At 42.5% G+C, this 17,695-nt stretch overlaps 1 protein-coding gene across 4 annotated transcripts in view; it reads left to right on the forward strand.

Annotated features, from left to right (window-relative positions):
• The window catches only part of rtkna (rhotekin a), a 79,650-nt gene that overhangs the window by 38,164 nt on the left and 23,791 nt on the right, over nt 1–17,695 (forward strand). The window contains exon 1 of one of the 4 annotated variants that reach the window (XM_015972402.3): nt 5,021–5,193. The exons of the other annotated variants lie outside the window; for them this stretch is intronic. Coding sequence (XP_015827888.3) covers nt 5,170–5,193 — 24 coding nt within the window. The 5' untranslated portion in view covers nt 5,021–5,169. Of the gene's footprint in view, nt 1–5,020; nt 5,194–17,695 lie in introns of those variants that run through there. 4 annotated transcript variants of the gene reach the window in all.

Genomic DNA, 17,695 nt, shown 5'->3' on the forward strand with positions numbered 1-17,695 from the left:
AACTACTACATCTAGTATTTTGTATGATCACCGTGAATTTCAAGGACAGCACCAAACCTTCTAGACATGGAATGATTTAAAAAGTAATGTTAGTCATTTTAAATGGTTGATATCCGCTATTTCCCACCAATTCTGATTTCCTGAAGATCACATGATCAGAACATCTGTAGTTTGTACTTTTATATAAGTTTTTATTTTTGTTGATTTCCCAGTAAAATGGTCACAGTTTGCTGTGAGGTTGGCTGCACTAACAGATGAGGGTGTAAACTCAACTTGTCTTTATATCATCTTAGTAAATAGTCTTGTCACTTCTCACTTGGATTACTGTAATACTACTGAACTACTTGGATTACTGGTGTAGTGTAATGATTTATGGCTCTTTTATTAAAGAGGAACCATTCTACAGAATAATCTGGAATATTAATTTTTACAAATTAATAACGAAATGTTATAGAGATAAGAAGACTCAAAGGTTGTTTTCATCGATAAACTGACGATCATATCCGCGTGTCTGTGTTTCAGTTCAATGAAAAGACAAGTTTGAAATTTAAGAGTTTTAATTAATCCTCACGCTACACTGGTCTGCCACAGAAGTCTTTGCATAAACGTCATTTGGTTCAAAATTGCAGCTTGTATCACTACCGGAAAACCCACGCGATCAAGTGGTGTATGTGCAAAGGGTCAATACACTGTGGTTTTGTCTCTACCTAGACTAGCAGTTAGCTTATCAGTATTGAAGAGCACAAACAATTCCTCTGAGCAGGAGATGAGCAGGAAGATTCCTCATGAATTACAATTTCCCTGCAATTCTCCCCTGAGATTGCTTTGATTGCTGCCTAATGCAGGTAACACACTGACTACTCATAAGTATTCCGCATAGACTCCAAACGCATCTATTATTCATTTAAGGCTAAGGCAGATCTAGGGGTTAAAGCTGGAAGAGGTCTCTCATTGTGGTACAGTGTGTTGATAAAAACGAAATAGCTCCCTGTCTTGTCATAATGAGATCTGGCTCAGGCTAGATGATGTCATGTTGGGGTTTAAGGCTCATGTTCGCATTTGAAAAGCCTGTGTTGTTTGAAAGAGGGGTGGATTCCTTGGACAGCTGTTGTGCCTATTTTCTGTGGTCTCTCCTTTTCTCTCGCTTGATGAGTTTTTTAGTGTTCTATTATCCCTACCGTAATGAAACTACTTGATAAAAGCTCCCTGCCTTTAGGTTTTAGATAAACATTCTGTATCCAGCTCAGATTATCGCTAACCTCCTCGCTCTCAAGAGATGAAAAGATCAGCCCATCACACCTCCAGGTTTCACTAAAGAGCTGGTCAGGTGCTCCTATTGGTTCTGTGAAGAAATGTGACTTGATACAATTGGCTGAGACGCATTAAAGGGGACATTTAAAATTTAGATTTCTTAAGTTATAGTAGTTTTATGGTCGATACAAATCATGTTTATGAAGTTTTTTGCTCTAAATCCCTCTGACATAAACCGATTTCAGCAGTTTCAGTATTTGCACAATGAGCCATTTCAGGGCTCTGTCACTTTAAGAAAACAAGCTGGGACTAGGCACGCCCACCCATCCTCTGCTCAAGCTGCTATAAGCTGAGAAGCTCCACTATCCAGAAGGTGCTTGGAGTAGAGCTGCTGCTCCTCCAGCAGCAGCGTTGTGACATCACAAATAGGGACTTAGGAAACGGTGTGTTTTAGGCACATGATTCCTGAAACCAAACACTGAGAGAAAATGGATAGACAGACCTTTTTTTTTTTTACATTTTGAGTGTTTATAAAGGCATCAGAGGCACGCATGGCAGCACAAAAGGATGTATAAGGTGAGTTTTGCAGTGGATACAAACTGTTATGTAACTATTCAGGCAGGTATATTTAGACACTGTTTTCAGCCTACATGTTCAGCTCATGTCCTCACAGTGTGTGACCACAGCTGTCACTGTGTGATCCCTGACGGAGTCATTCACATAATGCTTCTAACATGATGCTTGTCATATTTCCCCGCGTTGGAGACATCTTTACTCCAAAATGAATGAGAAACATCAGCGTTTAAAAAGCTTTACACGTTACTTCCGCTCCAGAGTCTACTTAAAACACACTTTGGCAATAAGTCTAAGAATATCACTTCCTTAAACCATGATGATGTCTATTTTAGGTCTGGCTTCAGTCCACTCTCAGCACACTTGAGGTCAGGCAACAGTCATGTCCGTGAGCAGCTGTGAAGACATTCATGCTGTCTGACGTTGGGAGGAAAACCGATCTGCCCGAGCTTGAAACAAAACCACAATACACACATAATATAGTGTTCAGCTGTGAGGGCGAGTGAAAGATTGTGATTGAGCGTGTGCAGACATTGCTATGTCCTCACATGGCCAACAGAGGGCTGACAGGGTGAGCTCCTCCAACACCAGAGGGAGTTTAATCACTAAAGAGCTTCCAAACCACATATAAAGGCATTCGGTCGTAATGTCAATCCGAATCCAAATCATGATCTAGTTGTGCAGTTTTAATATCAGATTCCCTTCCTTCTTTGTTGGGAAGGAAGGAATGGTGAGAGCATGAAGGGAAAAGCTGTTGCTGGTGAGTCAATAGGAAGTGCTTGACTCTGAGACAGGAAGGGCTAAGTAGGTTAGTCCGGCTGAAGGAATGCCTTATCCTGTTAAGCCTAGAGTAAATGATGCCTTCATTCATTCAGCTGGAGCCACTGAGTTTCACAGCAACACAACGGATGTAGTTAATAGATTTGAACAGTCCTACAGACTCAAGAATGTATAAGAGTTAAAATCTCAACACTGTTCTGTTGATCAAATCAGAGCTTCATAATGGTGTTACTCACCTGTGTGAGTACAGCACTTCTCCTGGCTGTTTGAGGAACCTTAATCTGATTACCTGAAGGATATTTACGGCTCTAAGTCTGAAATGATCAAGGCCTGTCGCTGTTGTTGCACCCAGAGCGACATGACGAAAGGTTGGGGAGGGTTCAGGAGGGTTAAAGGGCAATCTTTTGTCATGCTTATGGGTATTTGATAGACATGCGCCCCAAAAAATCAAACGGTGTTTGAATTGGTTGACATTTGGCAAGATCAGCTCAACCAGTGATTAAAAAATATGGAATTTAGATCTTAAAGAGCAAGTCACCCCCAAATCACATTTTTTTTGCTGATAAACTATATAAAGGAGTGTCTAATCATGCTACAGACATGTGTAGTCAATAATTTGGTACTTCAGTGCATCTTGGTTAAAATTCAAATATTCTGCCTAAAACTGTCAGTGTTGCGCCGTCGTCAGGGAAAAATTCTGCACTGTATTTGAATTTAAATCTGCCACCGCTATTGGCTAAGAGGTATGCTATGATGTCATCTGATATATTCTGATGTCATAATGCCATTGTGAGCCTGTGTGTGTGTGTATTTGTTAGCGGCTCCGCCCTCTTGGTTTGCCAAGCAACAGCATTTGTTGCATTTTTCAAACATGAAGTGGGAATGAAGTAAGTTTATTGTAGGGGGTGACTTGCTCTTTAAGGAAAATCGATAAACCAGAATCAGCATCTCTCATTTCTGACTGCTAATTTTTGCTCCTTTATGTTAAAAGTATGGAGGATTGCATTCGTCTGGCCAGATGCACAAATCTATCATCGCTCCAACGAGATGGACTTTGCGCCTCTGTTGCTAATAGCCAAATCTTCCCACAGACATCGTCCTGATCCTCCCACACGTCATCTGCTGCATCTCTGGGCTGCTTTCCACCCTCCAACTCATCCACAAGCAGCTCACAGCAAAACAAACACTGCACTTGTTTTCAATTTGACTCGTTTAGGTTTACATGAGAAAAAAAAACTAAAGAAAACAGGAACAACTCTTCATGCTTTCTGCAGGATTACTTTGTCTTGTGCTTGTGTTTGCAAAAACATGCCCTGGACACTCCATTATGAGTTTTCCAGAGAGGACTTCCAGGAGCCAAGGTCTCAGCTGACCCCTGTTTTTATTCCCACATCTAATTCTAGAAGGACTGCTCAGTGTTTTCTTTTCTGTCTGCACACAAATCACTCTCATACATCACCAGCTGACGAGGCGATGCGCTCAACTGCACATCAGCTTCCCTCTGCACCCGAGTCGTGCAAAAAAGAGGCATGTTAAGCAAAAGCGCTGAATTGGACTCATAAAGACTGTTGTTTGGCTATTGGTTATGTGTTACAATGTCCTCAGATTAAAAGGTGTAAATGCAATCTTTTTTTTAATTAAAGATGAAAATTGGATGTGAGCATCTGTCATACCAAGTTTTGCAGATCGGTGCAGCATTTCTACAGATGAATGATCACAAAAGTTAATCACTGAGTTTTGCATTTACTGTCTTTTCTGCAGATATTCACTCACCTTTCCAGCTGAATGAACTAATAAAACAAGGATAAGATTTCTTACAAACAGCTTGTGGAAATAGTTGACTCACACATGGGAAAATCTTTGTGTCACTTTGTCACCAGAAAGGAAACACTGAAGTGTGTTTTTGACTGATTCTCATGACCTCCGAGCTGATTGAGCCTGAAACTGGGATCATGCTCCTTAAGGATCCCTTCTGGACACTTTCTGTCACATTTCATTCTGCTGTGTTTGCGCGCAGCTACACGCGGATTAGGCACGCGCGCTGTGAAGCGCACGCACACACCCGCCTCCTCAGAAACGGCTCTTGGTTGGTCCATCAGTCGGTCAGTCTTTATCCCTCCTCGTGCTGGAGGTGGCGGCGCGTCTTCAGTCTGGACCGAAACAAACGGCTCTAGACGGAGAGGTTCGAATGCGTGAACGTTTCCAAACCAGAGAGTGAAGCCCGTGGTCTCTCTCTCTCTCTCTCTCTCTCTCTCTCTCTCTCTCTCTCTCTCTCTCTCTCTCTCTCTCTCTCTCTCTCTCTCGCTCTCTCTCTCTCTCTCTCTCTCTCTCTCTCTCTCTCTCTCTCTCTCTCTCTCTCTCTCTCGGGGCCATCAGACGTTTAATGCCGTCGGAGTTTGTCTGTGTTACGCCTGTAAAGAAATAAACGGAGATGCCTCGAGGGGAGAAGCTGAGTTGTGGTCTTTGACGTGTCCGGGACCCTGAGCGGACAGCGCGGTTGCGTAACGCGCCTGCGGGTCTTTTTTATTTATTTTTTGGAGAGTTTTGGAAGCGAGAACGTAAAGGATGAGCAACTCCAGGAATCTGAGGGTAAGAATGAATGTTTGTGCTAAAATTGAAAAGACAACCATGTCAAACCCATGCGGCGACATGTTTGGATACGTCATTGATTTCAGCTGATTAAATCATTTGAGCTGCTGGAGAGACGCAGTGCCACCAGGGAAAGCTGAACCTCTTAATTCGTCTTGATCTGATCGAACCAATCAGGTCTCATCAGGAATCGTTGGCTCTGGATCAATTCATAGCTTCTGTGAGACACACAGGGCTCATTTCTGACACCAAAACATAATTAAGTTACTTTTAATGGTCTTTACTAATTTTCCAGAGTGATCACAGAATAACATGCAACTATGATGCGTTACTGTGATAATTAATTAATTTATTTATTATAATATGTCATGTTTAATGAGTTTCTCTCAAATGTAAACATCTGATACAACAAATGAATATTTTATGTTCCAGCTGAGTGTTTCTGGTCTGAATAGGTCAAGAAAGTTTGATGTGTGCTTTTGGTAATGACTAGGTCCATGTAGGTCCAAGCTGCATGTCTATAGTTATCAAACTCTTAATTCCTGGGGAAAATCTTCATTAAGCTTTTCTCAAACACACACACACACACACACACCGGTGGTATAAAGGCCTCTAGGTTCATTAATATCTTGTACAATTAACATTTTCACATAAAGACTGTAATTCTGACATGAATATATTTAATCTCACCGAGCCGTCATGCAACAGATGCACCTCTAGAAGTAATCAATAAAGAGGAGTTGGAGTGTGTCTCCTAATCAGTTTTTCTGATTAAACAAGCAGTTGTGTGCGTGTGCGTGCGTGCGTGTGTGTGCGCGTGCATGCGTGCGTGTGTGTGTGTGTTAGAAGGACCAACCGAGTTCAGATTTTAGTCCCATTTGGATTTCAAAGGTCACTTTGCATCAGCTAGATATTGTCTGTGTGGCTTGATTTACTTGTGTAACTCCAAACTGTGTGTGCGTGTGTGCATGCATGCATGTGTGTGTGTGTGTATTCTGTCCCTACCACTGTTACAGCTGCCATCCTCGATCATTAGTGCTGAAAAGGTCACTGATGTGCCAGAGCCTCTCATTAATGTGCCTAAACGCTGAGTTTACTCTAATGTTTCTCATTCGGGTCGTATCTTTTTTATGTGCTGTGTTAAGGTGATTATGTCTGCTGTTAAGTGCATTCCTTCTCCCACGTTTCTGTTGAATTTGCAATTATGAAAGCAGGGCCAAAAGTCAGCAGCATCTTTCATCGGTTCCACTAGAGGAGGAATTCTTGGGCTCTCGTCATGCAATCAATAACCACTTACTGCAGAGGAGCTCTCTGCAGCCAACCCTCACTGGCCATCCAGCTTTATGTCTCTTTTCTGGAAAGACGGGGGTCTCCAGTGTTGCCTCTGTTTGCATCTTGCCCCTCCCCAGCTTTTTTTGCAGTAACCTTCTTTTTTCTTCCGGTTCTTTTTGTCTGGACGTTCTTTCTGCTGCTGTGCAGCTGCAGTGGAGGTCATTTTGTTTTCCCTTCTAATATCATTGACTGGGTTTTCCCAGGAGTCTGCAGCTGAGACCGAGATTGGTCCAGCTACCTCCACCTGAGAATCACAAGGGGGACATGCACCCCATTACTCTCAGTGCTGATCGGCTTGGCAGCAGCTGGAAGGGAGGAATTTGTGTGTGTGCGTTTGTGTGATTTTCTCTTTGAGCCAGCTGTCTTAGGAATATGAAAAATTAGCTACTTACCCCTCTTTTCTGCCTCAGTATTGCCTTACCGCCCACCCAATTATAGATCTTTTAACTTCTTCACACTGTCTTCTTCTTTTTCTGGAGCTTTATAAACTTAGAGTGTTCATCTACTTTCATATTCTGCATTTATGACCTAAATACACACAAAATCTGAAATAACAAAGCGTTATTGTTTCTGTAACTTTTATATCTTTATTTTGACAAACAAGCATCATCACATTCATCTTTGCCCCAACTAGCATTAAATTAATAGAATAGACAGAAAAGTAAACGTGAGGGGAAGTAAGCTTCCCAGACTCATGAGTTAATGTGCTGCATGGTGGCGCAGTTGTTAGCACTGTTGCCTTGCAGCAAGAAGGTTGCAGGTTCAAAACTCGGCTGTGGCCTTTCTGCGTGGAGTTGCCCGTTCTCCCCATGCATGCGTGGGTTTCCTCAGTGTACTCCGGTTTCCCCTACAGATCACAACATGCCCTACAAGTTAAAAATGATACGTCGCTTTGGATAAAAGCGTCTGCCAAATAAATAAACATAAACATAATGTAAGTTTGTGCAGGATGATGTCTTTTTGCTGATGCAGAAAGATGGTTTGGATGCACTGGCTGAGGTCAAGAGTGAGGGACGTAGCGAAGATAAACAGAAAAACAGGCAATTAGAAAGAGGTGATGACCTGGCCATGCAGCGGGAGACGGTGGAGTGATTGATGAGGGAATGAGCTGCTGGATCCAACTCAGCCCACGTCCACGTGCTTCTGTCAAGCCTGTCTGCTGAGCTCACTGCTGTTTAGAGACTCCTGCCTGACACCCTGACCGACACCTGCTCGATGTTTGTGTTTTGTTCCTGGTTTGTCTCTTCTATGTCTTTGGCTGTGTTTGGTTTCTTCACTGAAATTGATCTTGTGGTGGCGACAAGAGCAGAACAAAAACTAAATGTGTGCACGTGTTAAATCTGCAGAGATGAAAGCCTTTGCTCTGCTCCCATGCTCTGATGAAATGTTTACACAAAGAATCAATAATAATAATACAGTTTATTGCTCCTGCACGCACACACACATACACACACACACATTCATACGATCAGCAGCTCATGTAGTAAAATAAATAAAATGCAGGACAAACCTGATGGATGTTGACCGTGTTATAAATGGGTCTGGATGTAAGGTGGTGCAGGAAGGTCAACGAGGAAGAATTTTCCTTTTGCTTTGGTTTGAATTTAATATTAAAAGCCACCTGACGTTGCTTCATTCTTTGGCAAAGTGGAGTTTGTGAGCTGTGGGTAGGATCATATTGCATTGTCACTACTATGTGTTTTTGGTGGAGTTAACATGTTTTTATGGAATTTTCAATCAACTGCTTAGTGTTGCTTATTGTTGGCATTGTGTGTTGTTGAGGTAGAAAACGTGGATTCTGTCGTTTAGATGAGCCTCTTCCCGTTACGTGCGTGTGCAGTTTGCACATATTGGTACATATTAAGCGTGTTTTTGGTACAATTTTGTTACAACTTTGTTACTGGAAGTGCGTATGTACCTGGCACCAGGTTCGTCGTGTTCTAGCAGTTAAGATAATCTTGTTGAAAATGTATTTTGGCTCATCTTTAATTTCACATTATAGCGGCGTATTTAAAGGTTTTCACATAGTTTGTCTGGTTTATTTAAAAATGTTCCCCTTTATTGTTCACTGCATATTCACAGATAAAGTTTAATTCTCTTGGAGCCAAATGTCATAAATGTTGCATTGAGCTGTGATGTTAGATAAGAAAAAAACTTTGTTAGTTGGTCATCTGGGGATTGAATCCACCTTTATTATATGAAGCTGTTAATGCTACTAATGTTTTTATGATTAACTCTAATAAGACTAACAACCATATGAACTTAAGAAGGATTCATTACTTTTCACTTTTAATGTGAAACAAGGATGTGTCTTTGCACCACCTGATGAAACAATTGGCATAAATGTTTGTATCAACTTTGTATTTTCATACACGTCACCATAAAACTAAACTTTTCCCCTAGACTCATGTCGGGTTTTTTTAAATGCATATAAAGGTGTTGGTATTGCTGAAGATGAACTGGTTCTAATTGTGCTGAAAACCCAGATTATGCAGTAGGAACTAGGGCTGAACGATTCTGGAAAATAATCTAATTGCAATTTTTTTCTTCAATATTGCTGTTGCAATTTAATTCACGATTACTTTCTGAAGGGGCTTTTCTCATATTCTTCAACAAATGGAAGGAAAAAAACTTGTGCGGAATGTAAACAAGTTTATGTATCTACATATTTATCTACATATCATGTCAAGTTTATTTGTCTACATATACATAAACACTCACAAGTAAAGACAAAAGTTTGTATTTGAAGGTGCAATGTTTTGTAGCCAGTAGCACATCCCTTGAAGGAGCATAGGTATTAGCATCAACTGTGAAAATGTATTAGCAGGAAAGAAGTGCGTCCTATTTATTGAAGTGTTTTGTGTTTAGAGTTTTTGACGTCTTGTTTATGCAGAGCTTCCATAGTTCAGTTATGTTAATAGCTGCTAGCCAAAACTCTGTGGAGTAAAAGTTTCTTACAGTTTTCTAGCTTTACTAAAATACCTGTCTGTATTTATTTGATTGATGGCAGTTTTTATATTTTATTAGACTCCAAATGTAATCATTTGGCATGTTCCTAATTCGTAATTTGTAAGAATGTAATCGGCGATATTGGCATCAGCATTCCTATGGGTTTTTCCATGTATATTAGCATTGTGCTAACCACTCACTGCCTGTCAAATCTCAGCCTTTGCGATTAGAAAATCTCTTTTTGTCACATTGCAATTTAATTGCATATGCAATTAATCAGGTGTCCTCAATTATAATGGTCCGAGGGCCACTCACAAAAAAAGACCCAGAAGCAAGAGGGCCGGTGTCGGTATAGGATCTGCTCGGGTGCCGGATCGGCTCGGGGTCCAGCGCCCGCTGATGACGTCACATTACTGCAAATCTACTCGGCTTTCACACATACATTTTGGAAAGACATCAGCAGTTTTGTTAATAAATTCTTGTTTGTTAACACCTAAATGTTTTCTTTATAATTGTAATTTGTTAATAAAACACCATATTATCTTTGTTTTGTAAAGAATGTGAAACTGCATAAAACCAACATCGGACTGACAAAAAATAGAACAGTTCTTATATGTGAAGTCATATCTGTTTGTATTAATGGGGAGTTTGTCTGTATATTTCCTTAGTTGTTATCTAAATACATTCTTTGACTCAAAATATTCCTTGGTGTCTTTCAGTAAAGTTCTTATATTTTATTTTGCCCCATTTCATCAACATCAAGAGCTTTTGAGGGTCACCGTTTGCTTATATTTTACATTTCCTTTGGAAATTCAAACATATTTTCGCAGCCTTTGCTGCGACATATTTTCTCCAAAAAGTGTTGATTTTTGGACTACAGGACTACAATCGCTAAGACTACGACCGCAAATTTGTTGTGACCAATCAAAATCATAACGTGATAACGTAACTTCCGTATGCTTCATGTTCAGCCAATCAACTACTTTGACGTCATCGGCAGTCGAAGGACCCCGAGCCGATCCTGCACCCGAGCTGATCCTGTACCGCTCAATTAACATAATTCACGGCCCAAATCCAACAGAACCGGTCGGGCTGATTGGGTTCGGGTTCGGTCTCAGGTTAGAACTCCAGCGCTCAGCCCTGCAGTACCACATAAAGGCAGAACAAAGTTTCCTACCTGGTAAATGTGGAGAACGCCGCTCTGACAGGTCTGGATGCTGCGGTGGTGCCGCCGTTAAAATAACAAAACTACATTCCACTATAATTGATTATGGTACTCTTCTATGATGCAGAATCGTTTCTGCCCGCATCTCATTGATTATTTGATTATTTTCCTCAGCTCTATCTATCCTACACCTCCCGGTCAGCCATCGGGGGTGGGGGTGGTGGTTGCACGCGGGGTTTGGGGGCCACAAAGAGAGGGCTTGCAGGCCGGATGTGGCCCGTGTGCCGCCATTTGCGGACCACTGATTTAGACCAACAAGGGCAAGAGCCAAGCAAGTAAAAACTCTTAAAATGTGAAAATCCAAGAACAACAATTATATTCCCATTGATGACCCACTTTATTGTGATTTGAAGACTATTTCTAACTTGTGATGAAACTGTTCTAGTTTGCTATCATGAGAATTGGCATTAAAAATAACATTCTAAATGTTTTTATCTAGTCTTGTCAAGTTTTCCTGTTATTCTCATTGCCGTTGTTCTGTTCTGCACTCCAACCCCCTCTTAAACCTATTTGCAGATAATGCATAGTAAAGCTTCAAACACCAAACATTAGTATTCAAGACCGCGGGACAGTCTTCTCTCATACGCTTTCATGAATAGGGAGAGAATAAAAAAGTTTTACATTCTTACCTGCCAACATGGATGCTTCTCTGTTAAACCAATTCATGCAAAACTAAATGTTAAATCCAGAATTTTCCTTCAATTTTGTCATTTAATCATTTCAGAATTGATCCTGCAACACACATAATTTTCATCATGCACAGATTAGCTGGAGAATTGTTGCGTTGATCTGTCTGTAAGAGTCGTGTCTGTAGACAAAAGTTTGATTGCTCGAGTGTAGAAGTGTTTGTGTAAAAGTAGACAGACTCACTCCTCTACCGATCTGTCAAGATTTGCTGGGGTGCAGCAATAAGAAGAAACAGACGCAGAGACAAATTCGGCTGTGATTAGTTAGATTATGTCTATTGTTCATTTCCGTCGCTCATATCTGCTTCTTGCATCCGTGACTCGTTTTTTCACATTTCTTTACTGAATTGGCAGGTTGAGAACATAAAGGGTAAAAGGGAGACCATTAGTAACAGGAGCTGACTGTAAGTGCTGTAAAGGGTGGAGGCCGAGTGAAGGAATGAGGGGATCTCACCTTACATATGTTACCCATGACATTAATATGGCTATCATATCTGTACACTGAAACTAATACTACTTTCACTAGCCAGTGGGAGCGGATGGATATGATTTTCTCTTTAGGTGCATTTCTGGTTTATAAATTCATTTGGGGTGATAAGAGTTATTATAAACAGTACGATTATAACCCCCTATTGCACACTGGAAGTATCAGCGGTGCAGAACGGCAATCGAAAGGTTTTCTCGCGACAATCGCTGCACTCCAGTGCACACTGGAAGAGTCTCAGCCGCACAGCGGCTTCTCCGCTGTGATCCTCCTCGCTTTAATCACGAGATCACAAAACCCCATCGAGTTCATGTCTTCTGCCATTAAACCCAAAAGAAGGAAATCACTTTTTTTTTTTTTTTTTTTACGTGTCCTGTCTGGCTGTGAAGCAAGCAGAATTGAGGTCTGAATGCTGGTAACAAGCCTTACAGATTTATTCTCAGGTGGAGCATCAAAGCGTCTGCTTTAAATGTCACGCCTGATACTTCAAATTTTATTGTTATTGTTTTTGAATGCTTTGTAATTCCGACCAGACACGGAGACAGAGGTGAAAGAGAAAGGAAAAGACAAATGGTGGGAAGAGAGAGAAAGGGGGGGGGGGGGGGGGTTCCACAAAAATAAACAGTAATGAACAAGAGTCTGCTTCTAGACCTGCAGAAAGAGAAGAGCAGAAAAAAATGGGACACACAACAATACATCAGGAGCAAGCTATCACTGCGTCAACGTGATGATGAAATATAAAATCAACATTATTTAACTGAACAATCACACGATAATAAATCACAGTGCATTTAGTGGCAACGACAGCCTTGAGACAAGTGTTGAATGTGCCCAAGCCCATACCTTTGAGAGCACCATGTGAGCACCTGTGTGTGTACACGCGCTTGTTTATGTAAGGTTTCTCTATAGGAGCGTCCAATAGAGAGTGTGAGGGACCACAGATCTGCCCCCAAAGATGCATAGGAGACGGGGGGAGCTCCAAGTCCCAGAGATCCAGGCGCTGCCCCAGAATACAGGAACCCCAAGGAGACTGCAACCAGAAAGGCCCCCCGCCCCCCTCGAGAGGCGCAGAGGATCGCCCCGGGGGGCCACAACCAGCAGCCGGCAGAGCCCCGGGAGATATCAGCGGCAAGCCCACAGGCCCGCCTCCCACTCCCCAGCGACCTGGGACCCAGGGGCGACCACCCCCGCTGAGGACCCAGCAGAGCCCAGGGACCCAGACCCCACCAGGCAGCCACCGGGATTGACCAGGCAGGCGCCAAAGATCTTAAACCCCCTGACCCGGGAGCCACGAACACCCAGGCAGACCAAGGCACCACACCCCACATTTGATATCGCTGTTTGATGTCATATATGATGTTGTTCCTCTCCACTGCCAGGATTAAAGCCGTGAAAAACACACTGCCGCACTTCTGGTCCGATGCAGGGAGTAAATAAACCATTAGGTCACATGTATTGACGCAATCTACATAGATATGAAATTGCATCGCTGCAATACTTTTATTTTGAAAATTACCTGGGATTTTATACTGAAAATGTGTAAAACGTGTGATTTCCTGTCTAGCCCTATGTTAAGGCAGCAGCAAATGATCTGTCACCTTTGGTCTTTAGCCTGGTGCGCCGCACAACCAGTAGGCTTTGATCACTGGACATCAGGGACCTGCTGGGGGTGTAGGGACTAAGAAGATCACCAATGTAAGATGGTGCTTTTCCATGTAAGGCCCTATAGACCAGAACCAGGATCCTAAAATGAACCCTGAAGTTGACTGGCAGCCAGTGAAGCATATGCTGTCGAGAGCCCACCTGGAGCGGGTACTGCATGCCTTTGTAATTTCTCGGCTTGACTACTGCAACTCTCTATATGCAGGGTTGTGTCAGTCAACACTGCGTCGTCTACAGGTTGTGCAGAACAGCGCTGCCAGGTTCCTGACTGGGACCAGGAAACAGGACCACATCAGTCCAGTTCTGGCCTCCCTGCACTGGCTTCCGATTTGCTATCGCTCACAATTGAAAATACTCGTCTTTGTTTATCATTTCTTCCAGGGTGGTGGTCCCCCCTATCTGGCCACTCTCCTGAACAAACATTCCCCATCACGCGCTCTGCGCTCCTCTGATCAAGGCCTGCTCGCTGTCCCTCGGTCTAGGTGTCGTACCCGTGGGGACCGGGCTTTCTCAGTCCTAGCACCGTTACTCTGGAACCAGTTGCCACCCTCAGTTAGGCTGTCCCCTTCTCTGCCAGTCTTTAAGAATCACCTGAAAACACACCTCCTCCGCTTGGCGTTTCCAGAACATGTTTGATTTTGGCCCTCTTTTATGTTGAATCCATTCCACAGTTTTCATTGGACACTCAATCCATCCACTCAATCCAAATGTGTTTCACGCATTTGTCCTTTGCCCGAATGTTTCATCTATCTTATAATTTCCATTTTGTATTTTGTAATTTGTATTTTGTAATTTGAATTTCTTTTATTGTTGATTTTTTCAATATATTTACGTACAACTGTACCATGTTCAGCGCTATGGGCTTCCTGACAGGGTTGCGGAAGGTCCTTTATAAATAAAGCTTTGATTGATTGATTGATTGATTGATTGAGGAGAAGCGGGGTGATGTGGGTGTGTTTGGAGGACTTGGTCAGAAGCCGAGCATAGGCGTTCTGAACCACCTGTAGACGGTTCAGGGAGGTTCTGCTCAGACACGTGAAAAGAAATTTACAGTAGTCTAAGCGTGAGGAGATGAAGGTGTGGAGAACTGTCTCAAGTTCAGAACGGGACAAAATGGGACTCAGCTTAGCAACGTTAGTAGACGCCATATTGGCAGGAAAAAAAGGTAAACAAACACGGATCGTAGACATGAACATGAACGGGATCGGCTTGGATTTTACTTCGTCGCAGTTTACTTCACACTTTAAAACCGAAGAAATCGTTTTATATAGTCAGAAATTAAATAGACTAAACATCTCCGACCCTTACCGTGCCCCTGCGATACTTTTTAAAAACGCCAGAAGCTGTCAGAGCGGACTTCTTACCGGACCTGGCCGGGGAACCCCTTGGGATTTCCCCGGAGGAGCTGGCCTAAGTGGCTGGGGAGAGGGAAGTCTGGGCCTCTCGACGCTACTGCCCCCGCGACCCAACTCCTGATAAGCAGATGAAAATGGATGGATGGATGGATGGATGGATGGACAAAGGATGGACAAATCACATAGATTTGCATGTCAGAAGTTTAAATAGAGTGCTGTGCTGTTTGAATGCATGAATTGAACTCCAAGAGAAATCACTAGTTGGATTTTTTTCCGTGAATAAAATAAAAATGTCAGGCAGGAGCGTCTCAGGATCTGTCTGAGATCTGTCTCGGTGAGACAGATAATAGCAATCCAAAGTGCTTTTTATGTGTGATCTGACAATTGATCAACCATTGCTTAAAAATTAAATACAGCTTAGCCGGTTAATTGCTGTGATAATAAAACACGTAAACGGCAGCACGCAGAAATCACGAGGCAACGTTTTACGTGATGTTTACTTGTAGCTATGAGTAATAAGACAGAAAAAGCCACGCCAAAATAAGTTTAGGAAGCCCACTAAGAATCGTAATAAAAGCATTTAAAATAAACACCATACACAGTTGAGGAAACGTTGGTTTAAGTACCTGATATGAAGTTGTCGCTGCATAAGCAAAAACCTTTACTCTCGGGACCCCACAGTTTCATTTCAGCCCGGTCACTGGTGCATTTTATTACAGTGATCCGACGTTTGCGGCGCTCCGGATCTTGGGGAATCCTGTAGATGGCTCATTCCTTATGTCGTCCACGTCTGCTCTGCATCCTGGGGCACAACAGGAATCTACCATATTTCCCATTTGATTGAGTTTTCTGACAATAACAAATAGTCCAGCTGCGAGCTTCTGCCTGCCAATATGGCGCCGTTTCGATTTGAACTGTTGCTTGCCGGGAGAAGAGACGTCAACTCCCGGAGCTCTATAGAACTGACATGAGAATCCAGGGTGAGAGCTGGGTCACAGGTCACGCTAAGATTCCTGACGGAAGGTTTGGTGTGAGAAGCAAGCTGCTTTTGGTCAGCAGGAAATAAATATGACAGCAGAAGGTGTCGTTCATTCTTATTCAGCAGAGACAACATGGCCTGAGTAAAATGTTAAAAGCAAAAAATGGCAAAGCAGTAAAGCTGGAGAAAACTGGACTTGGTATTCATGCGGTTTATTTTATGATACCAGGCGGAGGATTAGAGGTCAGTTTAATGATAACAGCTTTTGGTTTAACGCTGCCCAGCTTCATGAATATTGTAATGAGCTGCATTCACTTCAGAGCTCTCACTGGTCGAACACACACACACACACACACACACACACACACACACACACACACACACACACACACACACACACACACACACACACACACACACACACACACACACACACACACACACACACGAGTATATTCTGCCCTTCATGTATGTATCTTTATCTCTATTCTTTTTTTAAGCTTATTTGACAGAAAAACTTCACCTTACTGTAGCAGATCTTATATTGGGGTCACACACATACGCACACACACACACACACACACACACACACGAGTATATTCTGCCCTTCATGTATGTATCTTTATCTCTATTCTTTTTTTAAGCTTATTTGACAGAAAAACTTCACCTTACTGTAGCAGATCTTATATTGGGGTCACACACATACACACACACACACACACACACACACACACACACACACACACACACACACACACACACACACACACACACACACACACACACACACACACAGCTCTAACGTTTAAATAAAGTAACAGGGATAAATAATAGAGAGGGATAAAGCAGAACCTGTGGAACACAGGGTTTGGAGGGAGAACTCTTACACATATAAGAAAGACAAACATTTAAATCCAGTTGATGTGGACTACAAAGTCTTTTTTTACCTCTTTGGTTGAAGATGAACAGAAACCCTAAAAGTAGCATATTCAAATCTGCTTGACAGAGCCTTTCCTGATACACATTAAAGATTTGTATGTCATTGTTTTAGTGGATGTGTATGTTGTTAGTAACGTGTTTTGACTGTATGTAGGGGAGCAGAGGTAAAAGGAGAGTTCTGAAGACTTAAATGCCCGTTAAAAGGTCTGAGCTAATTAGCACAGATTTCCTCATCCTGATTCTAGAGGGAAAGCTGTGGATTACAGAGACAGTCTGTCTCAGTGTGTCTGCTCAGAGGGAGTTGATTTGCAACGTCGGCTAATGAGAGCTTAGCAAAGTTGTTGCACTCTAGGTTACATATGAAGTGTTTGGAGTGGCTTTTTGTAAGGAAATGATTGGTTCGCCTCCCTCTGAGGATGAAAAGGAGGTTAAGGGTACAGGACCCAGCAGGGGTGCCTTTTTCTTTCAGGAAGTTGTGGTAATTTGACCTCTTGCCCTTTATACACTCTCTTTGTGCTTCTAGTTGTTTGTCTTTGGACATTTGTCCCCACCCGCCAAACTAAATAGCTGTGTTTCCATTGTGAGAGTTCACGGAACTCTCTGGGATGGGGACAAGTAATCGGGAGATGCGATGGCTCTATCCTCTCAGCCGTGATGTCAAAAACAACCCTTTCAGGACTTTGCTAAGATGTCAGAAATATGACATTGCTTCAGCAGTGAGTGATGTCACAGATGAGCGCCAAAAGGCATCCAGTTTTATTCTGTCAGAGCTCATGTCATTTCCAACTGAGTTACAACCAATTAGCATGAGTTAACTACAAGTCCCGCTCAGTGACTCTACCAAGCCATTTCTGATTACACGCCCCAGTTCAGGTAATCTGTTGGTTCCTG

The sequence above is a fragment of the Nothobranchius furzeri genome, chromosome 17, assembly GCF_043380555.1.
Source record: "Nothobranchius furzeri strain GRZ-AD chromosome 17, NfurGRZ-RIMD1, whole genome shotgun sequence".
Taxonomy (NCBI): domain Eukaryota; kingdom Metazoa; phylum Chordata; class Actinopteri; order Cyprinodontiformes; family Nothobranchiidae; genus Nothobranchius; species Nothobranchius furzeri.